Raw genomic sequence first — 18,343 nt, 5'->3', positions numbered from 1 at the left:
AATTTCAAGTCCAACAAAAATAAAGAGGAAAGAACATTATAATTAAATGCTGATTAAAAAGTAAGTTCTAAAAATGTTATATGAAAACGCCATTTATGGTAAACTGTTCCCACGACGGTCGAGTCTACGTAACCGGATTCATATTTTTGTTCGGCCAAGGATTGTCAACTCTGCGCAACAATAACAGGGAAGAAGAATATTTAGTCAAACCTTAAAACTTTTCTATATAAAATCTACAGATACAAAGCCGACGACGTCGAATAAGTGTCGGAGAGCACCCAGAGATGCTTTTCAAACTTTAAACTCTTTCATCTGCATTGTAGCTAGGATACATAATTCCAAAGACACTAACTGAACGCCCTTTTGGAAGAAATTAAAGAAACTTTTCGCCGCAGATTTGTTGTCTGTGACCGCGCCCACTCGAACACAACGAGGTCTCCAATATGTCAGTTTGACAGTCCTTTGTCAGGTATAAATCCAGGTAATGTAGACTGTAGTGGGAACGGTGGAGAATTTAGTCGAAATCTTGTCTGCCGTTACTTGATTGATGCTTTTTAACTACGCTTACGATGTTCCATAAAAAATGTGTTAGAAAAATAATTGAATTAACATTTGGGTTAATTTTTGTATAAATCGCCGAGTCGGACCCTTTTAAATCGGCAAGGCAGGTAAGAAGCTGAACTAGATCTAGTGGTTAGTGATATGACTGTAAGAAGAAGGAGTTTAGAAAGAAACTAAAGTGTCGCATAACATGCCAAAATCGGATTTAAAATTTTAAAATTTAATTTAAAAAAATGATAATTAAAATTTTTATCAAAGATGTTGGGACTAAAAATTTAAAACTCGCAACCCCGTAAATAACTATTCAGAGGAAAGAAGTTTACTCCTTCGTGTGTTTTTGGCATAATTAGGATGTACATATGTAAATTCCCAAAACATTCATTAAATATTTGCACAAGAAACTATAATTTTGTTGTTCCAAAAATTATTATTCGATTACTAATTTACCATACATTTTTTCTATGCACATATATTACACATTTTAAGAGACTCTTTACAATAAACATACATAGCTATTCACACATACATAAGCACATTCGTATGTATGTTAATATGCAACTGCCTTTATTTAACCAACTCATACTCATAATGTGTTGTCTTTGTTATGAAATTCAAGTCAATTACAGCCACAAATCTTCACGATATTTGCCATTTCCTTTGAATAATTTTAACTCTTGAGACGCTTCATCGAGTGTTATATGTTTAACTTGTACCAAACATTCCATAATTGCTTTTTCTATTGACTTCGATATCGATCCACCATCAGCACAGATGTATAGCACAGTATTTTCTTGCATTAAAAACTCTACAAATTCGCTTGCATGAGCCAATAATTGTTCCTGAACATAGTGAAAGGAGGCACTCAGCACACGGGAAAAACTCTCAAAGTAGTGTTGTAGCACTCCAGCTTCTTTATATGCTAATATACGTTCTCTGCATGGTAGGTGCGTTTCATTGATGGCACCTGCAAAAAGCCATGTATCGCCTAACGTTTTAAATGTTGCATTCGCAAGTAGTTGTTCCTTTAGTTCTAGAAAACCTAAAAAAGGTGCTAAGGCTGTGCCTACACCGATTAGAATGTGATTTCTTTCGTTGGCTTCTTGTGAGGTAAAACGAAATTGATTTGGTAGTCGTGCATACATTGTAATTTTTGGCAACTCTGAGGGATTCGCAGCGTTGAGTAAAGATGTCGCCAGATTGTTTAACATATCTGTTGTAACACCAGGTTTTTCCGGGAGTATTGAGAAGATAAGTTTCAAATCATTCCCAACAGGACTATTCGCTATTGAGTAGGGACGAGGCAGTAAGCGCGGTAGATGCTCAATAAGTACTTCTAATGTAGGTTTACAGGAAGGACATAATTCAAGCAATTCGAGAAGTTTAAGACCACGTTCTAAAATCAGTTCGTTGTAGAACCTGCTACCTTCCTTTGAGGATAAAGTGCATAGAAAGGCGCGTTCATCATTATTTTCACAACAATTGGCTAAAACATTAAGGAATTGTTTTTTCGGTATGGCATGTATGTTTAAGCAATCACGTAATAATCGATATGGTTTGCAATGAGTTGGAATGTATGTTGGCAGTTTTGCAGTTTTTTTGCTGCACTTTGTAGAAATCAGCAGTTGGAATATATCTTCAATGTTATTTGTAAGCTGCATGTGTTTCAGCAGTAATTGCACATCTTTTATGTTGTTGATTGGTAGTATGCCAATTGTATCACCAGGTTGAAAATAGTCTTCGGCTGTTTGCTAAGGTAAATTAAATGAAATCATTAGTTTAAAACATGTACACAATAATATTTACATATGATACCATATCAAGCGTTATTTCCAATATCCGCTTTCCTTTTAATTCATCGTCAGCTTCGGCCAAGATCTGTGCTGCTTTAATAGGTACTTGCATTGGCACAGCTCCTGTTCTGCTAAACGGCCAAACTAGTTCAGTACATCGGAGCTGTGAATGTTTAAACGTGAGCTTGAGGAAAATTTTTGCCATTAATACATATATAAGAACTTGTATATACATATGTATATTGCTTCATTACTAACCTTGTTTTCAACAATGCCGTTCACAAAGACAACCGAGTAAATGGGATCCAACAGCTTTGGAGGCACATATTTTTCTAAAATATAGTCTTTGATATTAAGGATATCAAAACCGGAAGCAGTGGAATCACTTGGACACACCATATTTCGAATATGTTTTGAAGGCATCAGCTGTTAATAAAAAGGAGAGAGCGAAATATATCGATTTATTAAGAAATCATTCGAATTTTCAATCGTTATTCACGGTAGTGTTTTTTCATCAGCAAAAAATTCCCAATATAAAATGATTTAGATATTTTTAAATCTCTGCTTTAATGTGAGCACTTGTACAGATAGCAGCCAACTTAAGTATTATTCACTACCACAGAAATATACACATAGTATAAATAAATACAAAACCTTAATTTTGTCGTTATATATATTTAATAAAATGTATATTTTAAATTGTACATAACTGAATGAAAGGCTATGCTATTTTCTATTGCGTGCAATGTTGGCTGTGCCGCGTTAATGAAATGTGGTAATAGAAGTAAATAATATTTTTTGTTAAGGTGGCAGCATGTTATGGATTTGTCAGATGTTTTTGTTATTCTATTTCTTTCTGTGGTAAGACGTTTCTGAATAATTCAAAGGTTTAGTTCATTGAGTTACATTTTCTAAAACTATTAACATAAATTAACAATGTCCGGATTTACTGACGCAAAAGATAGTGATGATGAATTTCACGACGCACTCGCTGAGGTGCCTGGTGTTAAAGAAACAAATATATGCTCAGAAATCGTTGCGAATGAAGTCAGCAATGCAAAGAGTAATTCGTCACACCTCAAAACTAATGAAGAAATCATTGAAGAAATAACACGCCAGCAGGAGGATCTCAAACTTCCTGATGATGATGAGGAAAATGACGATGGAGAAAAGAAATCAGAAAAAATTGATAGTGACGAGGTATCAAAAATGTTTTGCGATGATATTGATATTGAAGAGTTGCAAAATCGAGAAAAGACCATGAGCTCTGAAGAATTGCAGCAAAACAAAGAAGAATCAGATCGAATGAAATTAGAAGCAAACGAGCTGTTCAAGACAGGTGAGGCACTAAAAGCAGTTGAAATATACACAAATGCTCTGCAGATTTGTCCCACAACCTATACCAAAGAGCGTGCCATATTGTATGGCAACCGGGCTGCTGCTAAAATTAATTTGGACTCGAAAAAATCAGCTTTAGACGACTGCACAAAAGCTATTGAGTTATGGCCGGATTATGTACGCGCACTTATGAGGTTAGTATTACTTTGTCTTAATATTGTTTTTGTAAAAATTTTTATATTTAACCAATATTAAATTAAATAATTTTTAATTGAAAGGCGTGCAAAGTTGTGTGAAAACGAAGATCGCTTGGAAGACGCATTAGCGGATTATAAACGTGTATGTGAGTTAGAACCAAGTCAAAGAGAAGCGCGGGAAGCTGTCTCACGACTACCGGAACAAATTAATGAACGTAATGAGCGTTTGAAAACCGAGATGCTCTCCAAATTAAAAGATCTTGGTAATATGTTCCTTAAACCATTCGGTTTATCTACGGAGAATTTCCAGATGCAGCAAGATCCCAGCACAGGCTCTTATTCCGTGAATTTTCAACAAAACCCTAGATAGTTCATGTTTATGCTCTTGGTACTAAACTAGCTTCAATTATATTTAAAAAATATATATTTTGTAAGCCGTTAACATAAGAATATTACTGTTTAAATTAAACGTAAATAAATTGTAATTAAAATTTTAAAGTTTTAATTAAGTGATACAAATATTACGGATCGTTTTCTAAAAAAAAAAAATAAAATATTCTATTAAAATTCTATATTATATATTTTAATATTTTATGACTTTGCAGTAAAATTTGGTTTTATAAAGCAATACGTGTGTACTTACATACATGTATAATATATAACATGTAAATGCGTAATCATTATAAGTTCATAAGTGTTTGTTATGAGGCCAGTGGGTGAAATGGTCATTACTGTTATTGTTTTTTTTGTGGTAGCACAAACGATGCTGCTAATGCACTACTGTATCCAGTTCACGCACTCCGTCGCCACTACAGGTTAAGTAGACCGCGACTGTCGTTGGGACGGGCAACGAAAAAAACAGGCAAGAGTAGCTACGATCCAAGAAACCAGGTTAATCAGCCGCTCAGTTTTTCTGAGTTGTGAACGTTTCAATGCTAAAAGGAGCGAGATAATGGTGCAACATTTTCTCATCGATGGCGATATCGATGACAGTGAAAGTCAGTGCATAGCTATTCAGACAGGCTTTGTCGGGCTAGAAATACTTATTATATGCAGCTCTCCTGTTATATGATGTCCAACAGGATATCACCCGAACATACATAGGTAACGAATCTAACACGCAAGGCGATCTTTAGCATTTGGGGATGCCAAATGATCGTAGGGGGATGGAGCTGGCGGAACAGATAGTGGATTCGACTTTCTGCACAATGAACGACGAAGTCTTATGGGCTCGTCTGATATTACAATGCTGTTTTTGTTGTTGTAACGGTTATCTAGTCGGACATTACAATCGCTAGTGGTGGTTTGATAAATAGCATAGCGACCTATGATACCCCTCGCTTCAGACCATTTGCCCATAATTATCTCGATGGAGAAACCCCCGCACTTTATTTCTGTGGGCAACCACACCTTCATTAACTTTAACAAAGCTAACTGGATCGACTGTAGACAATTTACCGAAAGCACATTCACGCCTACCTATTTGTGCGAACGTAATCGTTGGTAAACGTCAATTCCGCAAGGTGATCGCTGTTGCAACCGATTCATTTTGGCTAGAAGAATCGCGGAACCCCGCTCCAATTTCTCAGCCGAAGTAGCTGTTTTCGCTAATGAGCGCGACATGTCATGCCGATTTCTGTGGTTCCCCAATAATTTCAATTCGGAGATTTGGCAAATGGTTAACATAAGCGAACGACATTGGTAGAGCACCTAAAGTCTTGTAACTTCTCCATCGGTGTGAGTAAGTTTTGGAGTACTGTCAGGGTCTTGTTTATTCCGAGGAGATATGATGACGGAGTCAGTTCACACTGCACGCTTCAACAGACAACGATGTATTACTCGACGACTGCGCCAAATGCCAAAAGACTGCGCGCCACTTACTTATAACAATCAGGAGGTTCGGAGTGTTATCAACAAGGCTAAATCTTTCAAATCCATTGGCGCACACGGAATAAACTCGCTGATGCTAAAGCACCTAGGCTCGTTGGTAATAAGCTTCCTAACCAATGTCCTGAACTCGTCGCTGATCACTTTTCAGATAACTGAAGTGTGCAAAATTAGAAGAGTGGTCCCACTACTAGAAACTCGTCTTATCGCTCTATAATTCTCCTCTCTCTAAGAGTGAAGACAATAGAGGCCTTGCTACTCCTGATATTCACTCACCATCTGAGTCCAGCAGGCCACCAGCATGCCTTACGAAAAGTGGACAATACCACCACAGCATTTAGCGTCATAAACGCCCGGAGAGTTCAGGGTCTGAACCAAAAGCTACCCTGTGAAAGCACTATTCTCGGGGCGTTGGACTTGTTCAAAGGTTTTGACACAGACAAACATACAACGCTACTCGAGGACATTGAAGGCAGAGGAGATGGACTATGAACACAGCGGTTGGCAACCTTCCGTACTGTTTCGAGATAAAAATTAAATTGAGAAGAATTAAACAGGGGATCCTGAAAGATTGTTTCCTCTACATTTAGAAACTCCCTCAACCAGTAGCGAGAATTTCCATCATTTCGTATGCTGATCATTGTACGATATTGACGACGGGCAATGCCCCTTTATATCTTCGATCAAACACTTACACAGCGACGCCCATATGATTCCTATTAAGAAACGAACTTCTCTCTATGCAGTTTCTGTCTTCGCAGAAACCATCCCTGCAGTCGTCTGCTTGAAGAGGAGACCTCTCTTAGGAACATCAAGAGGTCTTTCCTTGACTAGGTCGATGACATCAAACAGTACGTCGACCGGATTTCGGACACAACTCACTTCAGACACTCATTGACCGCCATTCGTACTCGGAGTCAAACCACCACCCAATGCAAACGACGAGCTCGAGTTGCTGCGGAGAGAGTGACCCTTGTGCAATTTCGTTCTGGATACTGAGCAGGTTGAACTCCCACTTGTACAGAATGACTTTAACCACCTCTTGGCATGTTTAGAAAAGCTTACTCATATAACACCCCTCTCCCTATGGTACGGCCCCGACGAAACGGCACGTTTCCTGAACCTACCCTTAGATGACTTCGAACTTTGAACATTGCCACCCAGACGGGGGTTAGATAATCGTTATAACAACAAAAGCACTGTTCAGTAAATTCCCACGGCAGCCGGTTTTACGTGAACGGACTTTATCCGATCTTCGAATTGTACGAGACACTCTAATTTCTCCTACGAAAAAAAAATTCTTAGTTTTCAAACATTGTTATATTTAACACACTGTGTTCTAAGATATAAGTAACGCACAATCAGTTTCTATGTTATGAAATGTTACTGTTAAGGAAGCCTGTAGTTATCGACAAATATGCATTGTGCAAGTCGTAAAATATTAATTAACCAACCATGGTATCACGTACATAGTTAATTCTTGCAGAAACTTAAATAATGTAATAGCTTGTTGCTATGATCAATAAATTTTATGGTCGATGTTATAAACATGATATCCATATAATCAATATACCAATAAATGCATATGTGCTTTTATGGGTTTATAATCTTTTTAGCCGTATATGGTACAAGTATATTTGGAAAAATTTTAAATTATCTGGAGTAGAAGTACTACCATATGTAGTTATTAGACGATTTTTAGTCTCACTTTTTTTGAAAAGCTATGTATGTATATGATAAAAAGTACCTGATATCATAAGGCTACAAAAATAATCAGGTAAATGACACCTGTGACTGAGTTTTAAACTGTTGGAAATTTTTCACGGATTCGTGAATTTCCGTACATAAGGTTATCATGCAGAGTAATGTTCTTTACTGGATACTGTAACTAGTCTTTACATTCTAATTTATAAGAAAGCAAATATGCTCTTACTTCCTACGTTAGCGCTTAATTCCTCTAGTTTCTTATTTCTTGTGTTTGAAGTTATTTGCACTATTCGCAGTAATAAGGTTAATTCAAGTGCATCAAGGCCTATTTTTACGATTTTTTCGAAATTTCAATTTTAAATTTTCATGGGCATTTTGAAGGAAAAACGCGATTATTCGCGAAAAAATCATTTAATTTGTTGCTGTGTAATGAAAAATATTAAAAAATTAAAAAACAAAATGCTCTTCAACGTTAAAAAATACAGTAGTTTTGAAATTATAAGGGGCACCGACTTTGAAACCATGAATTGTATGGAAAATGCTTTATTGGTTAGAAATCTGATGTAAAACGATTCTTAAGATACATATAATACAATAATTTAAGTCAAAACAAAAATCGAAAAAACTTGTAAGCCATACTTCTTTCTTAAACGGAAACAAAGTTCATTTTTCATTTACATAAATGTATGTATATGTACATACATATATTAGGGCGTATCCAAAGTTTTCCCAAGCATTTTTCCATAAAATGCTTGCATATAAAAAAAATGTATAAATTAATTCACATGAAAAAAATTAAAATTTCACCATAACCAACTGTAATGAAAAGCTCATTTAATAAATAAAAAAGATAGTATTATTAAAAGTTCATACTTATTTGCACTTTATGTGTGTATGTGGTGCGTCTGTATATATACACTTATACATACATATATAGGTAAGTGCAAATGGACATATAATAAAGTATGCATCTTCGCACACTTTACATAAATAAATATGCATCATTTTAATTTTAGCTTGAAATATGTATATATGTATATTGCTACTCTTGATTAGATTACAAAGCGATGTTCTGTCTACTATGTAAGTATATCTACCTTTGTATATATGAACCTTTTCAATAATAATTTGGCATTGTCCAATTCTCATTCTTGTATTCTTCATTCATATACTGCCGGCGCGCATAAATACTTACATACATGTATGTACATAAATCTACTCATATGTATGTGACCGCTTACTTATCTGTATATGCATGAGTATATGGATTTTTATTATGACTATAATATTGTAAGAAATAAATCACAGCTATATTTGTGATATATAAATACGATTCAGTGGAATTATTACAGACTATTGTCATAGAAACGTATACATAAACGTATGTACATATATAATATAGTATGAAATTTCATATACAAAATATATGTATATATACGAATATTTTTGTATTTATCTGTATTAAAAAATTAATTTATAATTAAATTAATTAGTCATCAGATCAACACTTTTAATCAAGAGCTACATATTTATGTGCATATGCTTATGTATGTACTTTTTAATATATTGCGTCTATGGAACAATTCTGTTTTAGTTAATTTTCTTTTTTCAAACAAAAAAACCAAAACAGTTTTGCGTTTCTTGTGCGACAAATGAACCATACAAAATATTTTTGTAAAATTTGCGCTTGGTGGCAACGCTATAATTATCAATGTCGCCGCAATTGTTGTTGTTCAAATTGGCATTTGCCGGCATTCAGCCGCTGCTGCCGAGAACATACAACAACAAACTGCTTCGCGTTCTTTGCTGCTGTCTGATATAAAAGCGGAGCTCCAATTGCGCCGACATCTGTCATCAAGTGTCGTCCACTGATATTGTGTGAGTGCTCTAGTTATTTTAGTTTTTTCAAGTTTAAAGTAAAACTTAATTAAATCGTCAAAAATGGCCGTTTGGGAAGGAAAGAAATACAAATTGGAAAAGAGTGAAAACTTTGATGAGTACATGAAGGAGTTGGGTGAGTTTCATATATTAGTGGTGTTGTTTATACCGTTAAAATCGAAGCAATGTCCGTTGAGAAATCCTCGCCTGTACAATTTAATAAATCAACATACTATGTACATATATGTATATATGTACATATTTAAAAACTAAATTTTTTGTAATGATTCATATGTACATACATATATCTGGAAAAATGCTAAGAAAGCACAAACGGACATGCCTATATAGTGGTGGTTAATATGGCACCGGTGGCGTGATTTTCAGGAGTTTTACGTATGTACATAAGAAGGAATTTTGCATATACACATATAAACACATGTGGCCTGTAAAAAGAAAATCGATTTTTGTTTTTTTTGCATTCCACATTTCTATTGGTCTGCTAAAAAGTCAGCATCTTTTTCTTCAGCTCTATGGGTACAGCCAAAAGCCGGCTTCTATTTCGCGTATAACTAAACCGGTTTTAAGCTTTCTGCCAAAAATGCCGGTACATAAATTTGCGGTAGTAAAGAGAAATAAAAAAAAATCGAGAGAAGATTACGATTCAGTTCTTTAGAGACAACAAAAGGTATACAATTGATATGTGTTGTTTTCTGCATTTATTTGTTGGCACCGGCGGCAAAAGTACAAAGTGCAAGCGTACATATGTAGGTATGTATAGTCAAAGAAAAGTTGAACTTCGAACTGAAAGTTATATGAATGGGAGATAAAAATACATGCGTTAAATGAAATGGATAAAAATTTATATACAACCATAAATATACATACATACTTATGTATGTTTGTACACTTATGAACATACACATTTTCTTTATACACATTTTATATTTCCTTAATTACCAAACAGCTTAACTATGTATAACTTGTTTTTTTTAGTATAAAATAAATTAGTAAATAAAACAATTATACTGAAAGTTTGAAGCTGAAAATTACTAATTTAAAAAGAAATTGTTTGACAGGAAAAACACATAAAATTTTTACTTCGACTGTTTGTATTTATTGAATTTGCGTTTAGTAGTGCATTACAATATACTACATACACTCTTAAAAATATATTGTAAGGGTAATCTACATTTCTCAAAGAAAAAAGGAATACTCAAACTCAAATGCTGAAGTACTAATTGTAAATTAATTTATAAGTACCTGTGTATATATGTATGTACATACATATGTACTTTATATACATACATTTCTACATGCGTGTGGTATCAGTTTGCAAGTTCTTATGACAACCTCATACACATACGCTGTGTCAGAATTTAGTTTTTGTATTCTGAAATGTAAAATTATATGGATATTTGTAAATATGTGTCTTTAATGACATTTAAACGATTAATATTTTTTTAAAAGCAATAATCTGAAGTCATAAATTCCCCTGGTAGGTATTTGTATTGCATGATCAATGACATTATGAAAATATGTGAATAGATATACATATGTATGTACATACCTTTACCAAAGAAGAGGCATATATGGAAGCTACATACATGCATCGAAGCTTTATTCAGTATAAGTTTAGTTTGTTTAATTACTTTTGCAATTTGTATGACATTTTGTATGAGATGTATTTAAAAACATTTAGTAAATTTGAAGTGTTTACTGGCTACAAGTGTTTATTCAAATATATGTATGTATGTATGTATGTAGTTGCTGAAATTGGATGCAAAGGCTTTTGTTTTTATTAGTAATAGTGTGACCACCAAAGACAGCAAATTGTTCGGTATTAACAATGTGTACATATTTTTTCACGCTGCCTATTATTAAATATATTTATTTATATTTTAGGCAAAGTGTATATTTGCAATGAATACATGTATGTATATATGTACATACATATGTACAGTTATATTTTATTATTGAACATTTGTTTTTTATGGTGCGAAAGCGAGAGTCTTATCAGCAAAATAATGACACAGCCGGCCGGGCAACGTTCAGATATTCCCACTGAAGTATACATAAATTTGCGTTAATTTATGCACTTAAATATGCATAATAAATATAAGTGTATTGCTTTCTAATGCACAATCTTGATTTAAAGCATTGGTACTAGACTCTTATCACCTGTATTCAATTGACTTTTCGACTTTGATCTACAATGTGATAAATGTACATACTATATAGTTTTAAAATTAGCTCGCTCAACATTTATTACACATCTAAACATTATCTTTTACTAACGTAAAGTACAAGATATAATGAATTTTTTTTTTTACTTCCTATTGAGAATTGATTGTATTTTTCTCTGGACATATGTATAGTCAAACCAATTTCACTAGATGATTGTTCATAATACATACTATACAAATGCAAACAAATAATTGCTACTTTTTTGTATTTTTATCTATATATGTACATATACATATTTATATACTTATTCTTAAATATCTGCAATTTAATCTGAGAAATATTTCGTTAAGTGCATGCCAAGCCCCCAGTTAAGCTATATACATACCAAATATGTACATATGTACATGCTTGCGAGTTGGCGAAACGAAATGTTCGTTCTATGTACACACTATGGTGGCGTATGGTGTGGCAGTATCTTATGTCAAGCGAGTTCAATTTAATTTACATATTTTATAAATTATCTGCCTGTTAGCACGTATGCATATGAAGAACTGTGTGCATTTCTTGAGTTTTTGTGCAGGCGCATTTACAATATATTGCCGTTTTAAGTTACGGGATCATGTGGTACAATTAAATTAAGAGTTCCTATTATGTCTGCTTTTTTACTTTACCTGTTAGTTTATGGGATTTATAACTTATTAATGCGTTTACTTAAGAAAACGTCCATCAATTGATATTGCCACTGATATGTTTTAAAAGCTGCTCATATGTATGTATGAATATTACAATCATAACCTCTTAAAATATATGTAAATATTGCAAAAACCATGCAATCCATTGTCACTGCTTTATCGAAGTGGTTGTGATTCGTGACGTTAGCCGGGGCTTATTTAAAAATTGAATTTTTGAAATACATACATATGTTCAAAATATTTTTTTTACAGTTTTTTTTTACCTATGATTTATTAAAAAATGTAAAATGTTAACTTCGAAGCTAGAATACCCTTCACAAATAAAAAAGTTTCCTTACAAGAATTTGATTCTTGTACCCTGTTCAGGGTATAAAAAGGGAGCAACCCATAGAATGCGCCTACATATTTACAAATGCGTATTATCGCATCCTAAATAAGGTCTCAAACATCTTAATTTGATCACATACATACATACATATATGTACATATGTGAATGTATATTTCAATTGAAATCGAAATTCCGCGCCATTTTCACTCAATTATTTCTCGTTTAATGCAACAAGTGCACATATGTATCTACATACATACATTCACATGTACTTGTACTTCTTGATACTGTGGGACAATATGTACTACGTATACGTAACGTATATACATACATATATGTATGTATGTAAATATGAGCATATACATAAGTATACTAAAACTGTACGTATGAGCCTGACACTCGCCCTTTTCTCTAAAGTGGTTTTTGTAGTTTTATGCGTTTATTCGTGATGATTACGTATAATTGAATTTGATTTGATCGCTTTGAACTTTAACGCAGCCAATTTTGGGTTAATTTTATTATTGTATAACAATATGTAGGTAGGTATGTATATACAAACATGGATATTGGAATAATAATAATGAAAGTTGCATGCTACTTAGTTAAATGATAAGTGAACAAAGCTCTTGGAGGCAGAATACTATTTATAATTAAAGAATAAGCTAAATTTACTATTTTTTTCAATGCGTTGTATATCAAATAACACTACTATCAAATTTCTTTGAATGTACATAGTTACATATGCACGCAAGTACTCCCATTATACATATACAATGTAAAGTAGGTAAATTGATCTACATAAATTTTGCCGCAACCACAATGTAGTATTTGAATATGCCAACACCTTCACCTTGAATTGCAATCAATACAAATTGAATATTTACATAAATATCGCGGTGAATTAATTTTACCTTTCGTCGTATATTACAGGTGTCGGTATGGTTATGCGTAAAATGGGCAATAGCGTCAGTCCCACCGTTGAGTTGAAAAAGGATGGTGAGACCTACACTTTCACCACCACCTCAACCTTCAAGACATCGTCGATCAACTTCAAGCTGGGCCAGGAATTCGATGAAGAGACATTGGATGGTCGTAAAGTGAAGAGCGTCATTACTTTGGAGGGCAACAAACTGGTGCAGGAACAGAAGGGTGACAAACCTTCAACCATTATTCGTGAATTCACAGACTCCGAACTGGTGACTGTAAGTTTTGCTAAAGCTTTAATAAATATAATTTTCACCAATAAAACTAATATTTGCCTCTTCTTCCCATAGACCCTTACTATTAATGGCGTCAAATCCGTCAGATTGTACAAGGCTGTATAAATCCACTGTTCAAAGACCATAGCAACAAATAGTTAAATTAATAATGCCACATCTTGCGATAATTAAGAATTGAAATACTAAATATCATGCGTAATATTTTGCACTTTGTATGACAACGTATGCATACATCAAGATATATTTTTGGTTTTTGTGTATTCCAATTTTTTTTGGACTGAAAGTTTTTAATTTTTCTAATGCATAACTGTAACTAAATTATGAGTTTGTTATTGAATAACAATTACCAAATTTTTGTACCGTTAAGCATTTAAAGAATGTTAACTATTTTTTTTCTAATACATTTTAATGTAGTTATATTTGAATTCAGAAATTGTATTACTGCTAAGCATTTAAGCACAAAACTTACGATAATAAAACGTGAGTAAATTTTTGCATTAAAATAAATTTTATTAAAAGAAAAAATGTTTATCTTAATGAAAATAAAAAAAACCAAAGGGTAATGGGAAAGAGTTTATGCATTTTAGAATTCATTGTATTCGTAAATAGGTAACATGTTTTCGAACATTTCATTGACTATACCCTGAACAGACGAGTTCAATTCCGAGTGAATGTCTGTCGGTCCGTCCGTCTGGGCAAAAGATAATGTCTGTAAAAATTAAGATATGAAACTTAACTAATGAAATTTGGTGGATGTGCTCCTTGGCTAAAAAGTGATGAAGTGTTCTTAGATGGGTATAATTTGACCACCGCCAAAAATTTGACAAAACGTTAAATTTCACACCTAGGATGATACAAGAGGTCTTTATAAGAACCGAAATCAAAATTGAATGATGGGCGTGGTACCGCCCACATTTCGGTGAAGAAACATAGCTCAGGACTTACTTGACCCGTATCCTGTGTTCAATAATTTTCGGCCTATGTGTGAGTTATTTAAATAAAATTGCGTAAGGTTGTTTTTCTTATAACGATGTATCTTTGTGCTTAAAATGGATAAAATGGGGTAAAGACTTGCCTAGGACCCCATATAAGCAACTTACAAACCATGTGTACATGAAGGTATTTCCCCGGCGTTGATGTTGGCAAGTTGTAAGAATATGAAATATTCAGTTACTCCTGAACTTAGCCCTTCCTTACTTGTTGAGATATCAATTTGAAATTTCGCCCACGCCTTTTCGTCTCAAAACAATCGTACCATTTGTTGGAGCCGTCGATATCGGATAACTGTAGCATACAGATAAATACGATCTGAACGATCAACTACATGTCCTGGTACTATCATAATTGAGGATATTAAATTATTAACAGTTAATATGTTATTCGCTACCATTGTCGTTACTGTTACCTTACGTCTTCAGCAATAAGTTTGAAGAATTTAATTTAATTTACCGCAACCGATTCTCTTAGCCGATTTCTATCGATTTTAACAACAAATATTTTTTTGTTACAAATTTAGGCCTTTTTTAATTTTAGGCTTTTTATTACATACTTATATAATTTTGTTCATTAATATAGAGTTATGCAATACTTTTGCTCATTGCTGTAAATTGCTTTTCTTATTCATGACTGCCGATTGCCATCACTAACAAAAGCAAATCAGCTGCGTTTTGTTTACGTTGCTCAAAAGCTCATTGTTGTTTTTATATTAGATAATAGTAAAACTCTACTGTGATAACAAATATAATATTATAAATAGTCCAATGGATTATCACTATTACACTCCTAAAATTATATAATTAAATTATGAAATGAAGTATTAGTAAAAAATTCGACAACTTCAAAAATAAGTGAATTTATTATAAATTTCAATGGGTGATAAAGGCTGGAAAAGTGTTTTATGCGGCGGCATGGCTGGTGGTACTGACGTACTTATTACATTTCCAACAGAATACATAAAAACACAACTGCAATTAGATGAAAAAGGTATACAAAATATCACCAAGGAATTCACGGAACTTAAATATGTTCATAAGCAAGAAGTCTTTTCAAACCAGGTGACAAAAAGAAATATAGCGGAGTGATAGATTGCTTTAGGAAAACCACAAAACAATATGGTATTTTAGGGCTATATCGTGGAATGAGCACATTGCTTTATGGAAGCATGCCAAAAACTGCCGTATGGTAAGCAAACAGTAGGTAGAATTCATGCAAGACATGTGCATATAAAAACAATTTATGTCTTTCTTGTAGCTTTGGATCCTTTGAATTTTTCAAGTCACATCTTGTTGACGAAAATAAGTCACTCTCAACATTTAATAGCTTCTTATGTGGTTTGGGTTCCGGAATAGTGGAATCCCTGCTTGTGACAACACCAATGGAAACCTTGAAAGTCAAACTTATAAATGATCGACGTAGTGAGAAGCCAAAATTTCGTGGAATGTTTCATGCTGCTCGTCTCATTATAAAAACAGAAGGTATGTACATATGTGCAAATATACCACTCTTCATTTATATATTCTGTTTATGGTTGATTTACTCATAATAACTGTAGATAATTATAGTGTAAAACAATAAAAACTTAACTTCGGTTAATACCGCTACCGACCATTTCCTTCATAAACCGGAACGGACCATGATTTTTATCTGGTCAAGAATTGTCAAACTGTAAGCATTCTTCCAAATTAGGTCAGGGATACTTTCTGCGGCTGTAACAGCAACCACATTACATATAAGAATTTAATTTGATCAGTCAGTTTGTATGTATATCAGCTGTATGCTAGAGTAGTCCGATCGGAACATTTTTTCGGATATTAAACCGTTGCTAAGCCACATTTAGCGAAGATAACTCGCCAGATAGTTTTCCCTACTAGGGCTGGATTTTAATCTATCAGTTTGTAAGACAACTATATGATATACTGATATGATCTGAACAATTTATTCGGAGATTGTACCGCTGATTTGGACTATAATCTATGCCAAATAAAGCATTTTTCTATACAATAATATAATCCTGATTTTTTAGTTTGTATGGCATCTACAATATGCCATAATCGACAGATGAGCAGCTTGTTGGAAAAGAAATGACGTGTTTAAACGATATCTCAAAAACTAACAGACAGACATGATTATAACGATTCTGTTCGTCATGCTGATCATTTATATCTATATACTTTGTAGAGCCTCCGACGCTTTCTTCGGTACGAAAACTTAATATGTATATCCTGTTCAGGCTAAAATAAACGGTTTCGTTTTGTGTTAAGAAGAATATTAAACAGTCAAATTTCTATCTCTTTGTTGAATCATTCCATTTATTGCATTGCATTATTGTTATTTTCTTCTTAATATTTTAATTCTCATATAAATAGGTTTTCATGGCATTTACATGGGTCTTACGCCGACGTTGCTCCGACAGTGTTCAAATCATGCAATACGATTCCCTATAATGGAAACATTTAAAAATTTCTATAAAGGTGATGACCCAACTCGGAAGCCGCCTAAATGGATGATAGCTATGGTGGGATTTATGGCTGGCGGTACCGCTGTGCTTGCCAATACTCCAGTTGATACATTAAAAACACGCATGCAGGGCTTGGAAGCGTCTAAATATAAAAACATATTCGATTGCATCTTGAAAATATCTCGTAACGAGGGAGTATTAGCACTCTATAAAGGCATGGTGCCACGATTAATACGTTTATCTCTACAAGCTAGCGTAATTTTTACACTTTACGATGTATATATGGAAGCTTTTGATGCATTGGAAGAAATGTTGAAAGGAAACACAGGGAAAACTTGATTGGGTGTTGGCATTAAGTTCCAATCGTTGTTGGATTTGCTGCAATATATTTGTGTAGTTAAATGGTTAGAATATTGCGAGATTATATTATTTGAATACTCAAACAGCGGTTTGCTGATTTTATTTAGTGCTAAAAAATTAAAAATAATTCATACTCGTATTAAAAATAACTGTCAAATTTAATTTAATTTTTGGATATACACAAAGCTGTAGCTTTTGATAACAAGAATTTTTCATACTACATACAAATGTTTAAATGTTGAATAAATATTAAATTTATAATGATGATGTTTAAACAACTGTGGCTTACTGCATGGGAACTATTTTTTGGCACAATAATAAAAACAAAGAAAGAAAAATGCTTAGGTAACTAAAATCAAGCGTAAAATCTTGATTACATTATGTATAGTATTCGTTTATTGTCATTGCAGAATTGCAGCTGGATTGATCTTGTCACCACGAACAGCGGATCTAGAAGGCGCAGATGAACCGGAGCAAACCACTGATAATCGTTTTTGTTAGCATGGAATGATCTAAATGACAAATGGGCATAAGATTAGTATAACTAGATTAACAGTTCAGCGCCCACAATTCAGTATTGCAGACAGATATTTTGAATAATATAAATATTTGAAGTTATAAGTGGCATCAGTTTTGAAAACTTGAGTTGTGAGAGAAACGCTTTAAAGTTTTGACATCTGTGGTAATTGACTTGAAATTTAGACACAATCATCTTGAGATTTTAAGACTTAAAAAAAAAAT

The 18,343-nt window shown here is 33.5% G+C and overlaps 4 protein-coding genes across 5 annotated transcripts; 3 read left to right on the top strand and 1 right to left on the bottom strand.

The window, feature by feature from the left end:
• Window positions 1-963: 963 nt before the first annotated feature.
• Window positions 964-2,784, bottom strand: LOC120766342 (methionine synthase reductase). Of its 2 annotated transcripts, none has more exons than XM_040091766.1 (3): window positions 2,610-2,784; window positions 2,374-2,535; window positions 964-2,309 (listed from the first exon to the last, which is right to left on the bottom strand). In XM_040091766.1, the coding sequence occupies exons 1-3, from the start codon at window positions 2,772-2,774 to the stop codon at window positions 1,182-1,184; spliced, it is 1,455 nt and encodes a 484-aa protein (XP_039947700.1). In that variant the 5' UTR covers window positions 2,775-2,784; the 3' UTR covers window positions 964-1,181. The 2 variants fall into 2 exon arrangements, with proteins under 2 accessions (XP_039947700.1, XP_039947702.1); XM_040091768.1 differs by having other exon boundaries at window positions 2,374-2,514.
• A 421-nt stretch (window positions 2,785-3,205) lies between these two features.
• LOC120766637 (tetratricopeptide repeat protein 1) lies at window positions 3,206-4,384 on the top strand. Its single transcript, XM_040092255.1, has 2 exons — window positions 3,206-3,883; window positions 3,968-4,384. The coding sequence occupies exons 1-2, from the start codon at window positions 3,288-3,290 to the stop codon at window positions 4,254-4,256; spliced, it is 885 nt and encodes a 294-aa protein (XP_039948189.1). The 5' UTR covers window positions 3,206-3,287; the 3' UTR covers window positions 4,257-4,384.
• A 4,940-nt stretch (window positions 4,385-9,324) lies between these two features.
• On the top strand, window positions 9,325-14,030 carry LOC120782174 (probable fatty acid-binding protein). The gene is made up of 3 exons (XM_040114311.1): window positions 9,325-9,494; window positions 13,496-13,767; window positions 13,840-14,030. Exons 1-3 carry the CDS (start codon window positions 9,422-9,424, stop codon window positions 13,888-13,890), a joined length of 396 nt encoding a protein of 131 aa, XP_039970245.1. The 5' UTR covers window positions 9,325-9,421; the 3' UTR covers window positions 13,891-14,030.
• A 1,476-nt stretch (window positions 14,031-15,506) lies between these two features.
• On the top strand, window positions 15,507-18,266 carry LOC120766642 (tricarboxylate transport protein, mitochondrial-like). The gene is made up of 4 exons (XM_040092262.1): window positions 15,507-15,768; window positions 15,840-15,966; window positions 16,036-16,259; window positions 17,151-18,266. The coding sequence occupies exons 1-4, from the start codon at window positions 15,654-15,656 to the stop codon at window positions 17,579-17,581; spliced, it is 897 nt and encodes a 298-aa protein (XP_039948196.1). The 5' UTR covers window positions 15,507-15,653; the 3' UTR covers window positions 17,582-18,266.
• The last annotated feature ends 77 nt before the right edge of the window (window positions 18,267-18,343 follow it).

Source organism: Bactrocera tryoni, chromosome 1 (assembly GCF_016617805.1).
Source record: "Bactrocera tryoni isolate S06 chromosome 1, CSIRO_BtryS06_freeze2, whole genome shotgun sequence".
NCBI lineage: Eukaryota > Metazoa > Arthropoda > Insecta > Diptera > Tephritidae > Bactrocera > Bactrocera tryoni.
Note: the sequence above shows the minus strand (reverse complement) of the source record. Positions and strands in the feature narration are given on the sequence as shown.